Here is a 4033-nt window from a genome sequence, read left to right as displayed (position 1 = left end):
TTATTTCTTCTAGGATGTAAAACAGTCATGGTAAAGCACTTTGATACATTTAGTCTCATCAGCCATCTCTGCTGCCATTCTTGTAACGCACATAAATCTTCTTGTAACCTCTCAGCATCTTCAGGGGTACGGATAGCCCTATATATTATACAGTCATCAGCGAAAAGTTTAATAGAACTATTTAAAATGGATTCCGGTAGATCATTGATATAGATGGAGAAAAGAGTAGGGCCAAGGACTGTGCCTTGAGGGACACCAGACAGTACTGGGCATCTGGGAGATGAAATACCATCTAGCACAACACACTGCGTTCGATGATTCAAAAATGAGGAGATCCAGTTTTTCAAATTTCCTCTAATGCCATACCAGTCTAATTTGTACAGCAGACGTTGGTGTGGTACTGTGTCGAAAGCCTTTGCAAAGTCAGTGAAGATAATATCTGTCTGTATTCCAGTATCATAGCAACAGGATAGATCATGTAATAGTGTGATAAGTAATGTTTCACAAGAACGAGAATGACGAAAGCCGTACTGATGATCACTTAGGATGTTGTTGGTTTCCAAATGCATTCCAGTTTGCCCTGTTGTACATGTAGATGGATCGTGGGATTTGTCTGGTATGATCTACTTTAGCATTTACTTCAAAGCAAACGATATCATGGTCACTAATTCCAGCCATGCTTTGAATGTTGAGTATGGTGGAAGGTTTATTTGAAGATACTAAATCTAGTGTGTTGAAATGTCGTGTAGGAAAAGTGACAAGCTGTTGAAGTCCATGATCTTGCAGGATTTCTAATGAATATTCATGTATTGCTCTGAACGATGAGCTATGTTTTACGAGGCTTTCTGACCAGTCGATACCTGGTAGGTTGAAATCACCAGTTAATAGGATAGTGGGGTTGTTCGTAGTTTCATTTAATTGGTGTAATGATAAGTCTTAGACTAGTTCATTATTATGCAAAGTAAGTTATTAACAGCACTTTTGTATTTAAGCAAGGATTTTACACTAGAAATCAAGAAGATAAGAACTACATCCAGTTGCTAATGCTAGCCACTCTGTATTGGCTGCATGCGGAATCCAATTATGCTATCATTAACTTGGAACACTAGCTGTAGTTTGACAGTTACTCATTTTAAGTACTACATTTATGGACATTATGTGATCCATCATTACAGAGTTAAAGCCATATTAGGCACAACAAACCTGTCAGGATAACATGTTGATGCACTGTTGTGACAACCTGTATTACCAGCACCATCCGTCTCAGAAATCAGTTCTGAAGTTTAAACCAATTCTGAAGTTCAAATTGCACAGATTTCTAGCAGTGCACCTGACTGCATTACTAACTTACTGAGGGTCATGATAACAATAATGAGTTACTTATGAAAAGTTTGAAGGACCAATTCTGCGGAAGATTATTTTGCATTTGTTGAAAGAGTACTTCCATAAGAACCTGTGTTTGCAGTAAAGACAGTTGCTCAATCTTCATTGCACACTATGTTAGATGGCATCCTTTATTATGTTGGACAGACAGAGACCCCTGCAAGAGAAGTTGCACCTTGCGGAAAAGCATGATGGAAAATTACCATGGTGGAATCGTGACAGGACAATTTTCAGGTCCAAAGGTTTATAAGGCCATGCCACAACACTGGTGGTGGAAAAATATGTATTGAGGAATTACATATGTTCATAGTGTTATAGTTTCTGGTTAAAGGAGGAAGCAGCAACCACTGATGCATATTCCTGTGGACCATCCTTTCCATATTATTGGAGTGGATATTATGGAATTGCTGTTATTTTATTCCAGGATCTTTCCACAAAATGGCCATTAGTCTTTGCCACTCCAGATCTGAAAACAGAGATGATTGCTATAGACTTTTTACAGTACCCATGTTTGGGGTACCTGAAGCATTGTTGTCTGATTGTGGCACAATTGCAAGTTCTTTTATCATAATTATCTTATGGAAGATGTGTGTAAGTTGCTTGGAATCTGGAAACTTAACACCACCACACACCATCCCCAATGCTACAGAATGGCAGAACAGTTCAATTGGACTCTGAAGACTAGGTTATGGGAACATCTTTCCAAATTAATTTTGGTGTATTATGGTACACATACCTGTCAGTTTTCTATTATTTTGAGTAGTTTATATAAACCAGTACATACACGTATTTGGGACACTACAGTACGTGCATAAACCTTACTATGACATTACGACTTTCATGAACTAATACACTATCCATGAAATTATGAACCTAGTAAATTTTGAAGCATTTCAATGTTCAAAGTTTGCCTGTGGCAGGGATGCACCCCCAGCTCCTGCAAAATCACTACAAAATAACTCACTACAAAATCTGGTGGGGGTATGACCATGAACTGTACATGCATAGACTAAAAATAGCTGCCTACCAAATAATCTAGCAAGCAAAATTGAGTTCAAAGGAAGGTGTTAAGAACAAACAGAATAAGAAGCCAGGTGTCTGTCTGTAGCATTACCGAGAGACAAAATTCCCTTACAACACAAAACTTGGTCGGAGTTGTCTTCAGCTTCATCTTTAGTTAGCCTCGTATTAAAAATCACATGTACAATAATAGTTTTACATGCTTTTTGAGTAATTTTACTGCAGTATAGTCTGACTGTTGTTGGTAAAGTTTGTATAAATGATACAAGTAATGTGATAATGACACGGCCTAACATATACACAATGGCCTAACATCTACATATGTATCTCTAATGCTACACAATACGCAGTTCTTTAGTGATTGAGTCCTTGTATCATCAATGAAACCAACACAAGTAGGGTGATAGTGAAGCTACTTTGTCCAAGTGGAGATCCGCTGCCTCGTATCATGACCTGGCGGCCATTGAGAGATTGTGTGTCTCGGTAATTCTCTTCCAGTACTTCTCCATCCTCATCGTTGACTGTTGTACGTAATGCCTCCAAAAAATCTGCTGGGACACTGACAGCATTTCTGAGAAGGAACCACTGAACAGCTTCACTGCATCCTGGCGTGGTCAGTGAGCCTTGGTAGTAGTAGTAGCTCAGATCATCTGGTAGGAGGTCCATAGGTAGTAAGTCTTCAAGCCATGTGTAGTCACCATAATCCTCTGGAATAGCATTTGCTAGATCTTCCCATATTCCAGACAATGACACAGAAGAGTCACTTTCCAGTAATACACCTATTACAGCATAAGCGTCACTATCAGTAGCACTCCCAGTGGTTTTTCTGGTGACAAAGTGTAGTTCACCGCTATAGGGACTTCCATCCACTTGATGCTCCGAACCAAGTGCACTGCTTCCTCCCCAGTGGAAATGAAACTGTGATAACTCGTAAGTGCCTAAATGGTTGACTACGGTAGGGGCATCATCGCTAGTGTCCGGGATAAATTGTACGGAATGTCCGGTGTTCGTCCAATTTCCGTCATATCCCTCATCAAAATAGGTCAGGTTTAGGTCGACTAAAGTGGAGCTCCGTCTCAAATTTGAGGTGACCACGTTGATGGGTGATTGCCGACTACCATCGCATTCCCAACTGCTAACAGACTCCCAGGCTTCCTGGTCGGCGTAGCTCCACGAAGTTGTTGCAGTCACTATGGATATAGAACACCAAAAAAGCAACATAATACGCAGCAGTTCCATCTTCGTTACCAGAGAGCTAGGTGTGACTATTCTATTAACACGTCTGGCATGGTGTCTTACATCTTTCCGATCTCGCAGTTGCCTAGTAACCACGTGACGTAAAAGTAAAACTCTCCACTGATGATACTGAGCTATGGGATATTGACTGAGAGTTGGAATAATAGCTGGATTATTTTCAACGTGTCACGCTGGATTAGCTATTTCCAATGTGTCTATTTGATAGGAATGTGGTGTTGCTACCCCAGAGATGTCAACCTCTGAACAATTTTAGGAGTGAGACCTCAAACACTACCAGCAATGTTGACCAGACTCAAGTGCAGCTCCAGGATTTTTTGGTAGTGAAGGCAAAAAAAATGGTCGCTACATGCTCAAAGTACAAAAATAAGTACAG

The 4033-nt window shown here is 40.1% G+C and overlaps 1 protein-coding gene across 1 annotated transcript; it reads right to left on the bottom strand.

Annotated features, from left to right (window-relative positions):
• Positions 1-2566: 2566 nt before the first annotated feature.
• LOC136243912 (putative carbonic anhydrase 3) lies at positions 2567-3730 on the bottom strand. The gene has a single exon (XM_066035460.1). The coding sequence runs from the start codon at positions 3640-3642 to the stop codon at positions 2758-2760; it is 885 nt and encodes a 294-aa protein (XP_065891532.1). The 5' UTR covers positions 3643-3730; the 3' UTR covers positions 2567-2757.
• Positions 3731-4033: the final 303 nt, after the last annotated feature.

Source organism: Dysidea avara, chromosome 2 (assembly GCF_963678975.1).
Source record: "Dysidea avara chromosome 2, odDysAvar1.4, whole genome shotgun sequence".
NCBI classification, from domain to species: Eukaryota; Metazoa; Porifera; class Demospongiae; order Dictyoceratida; family Dysideidae; genus Dysidea; species Dysidea avara.
The sequence above is the reverse complement of the archived record's forward strand: the minus strand, read 5'-3'. Positions and strand labels throughout refer to the sequence as shown.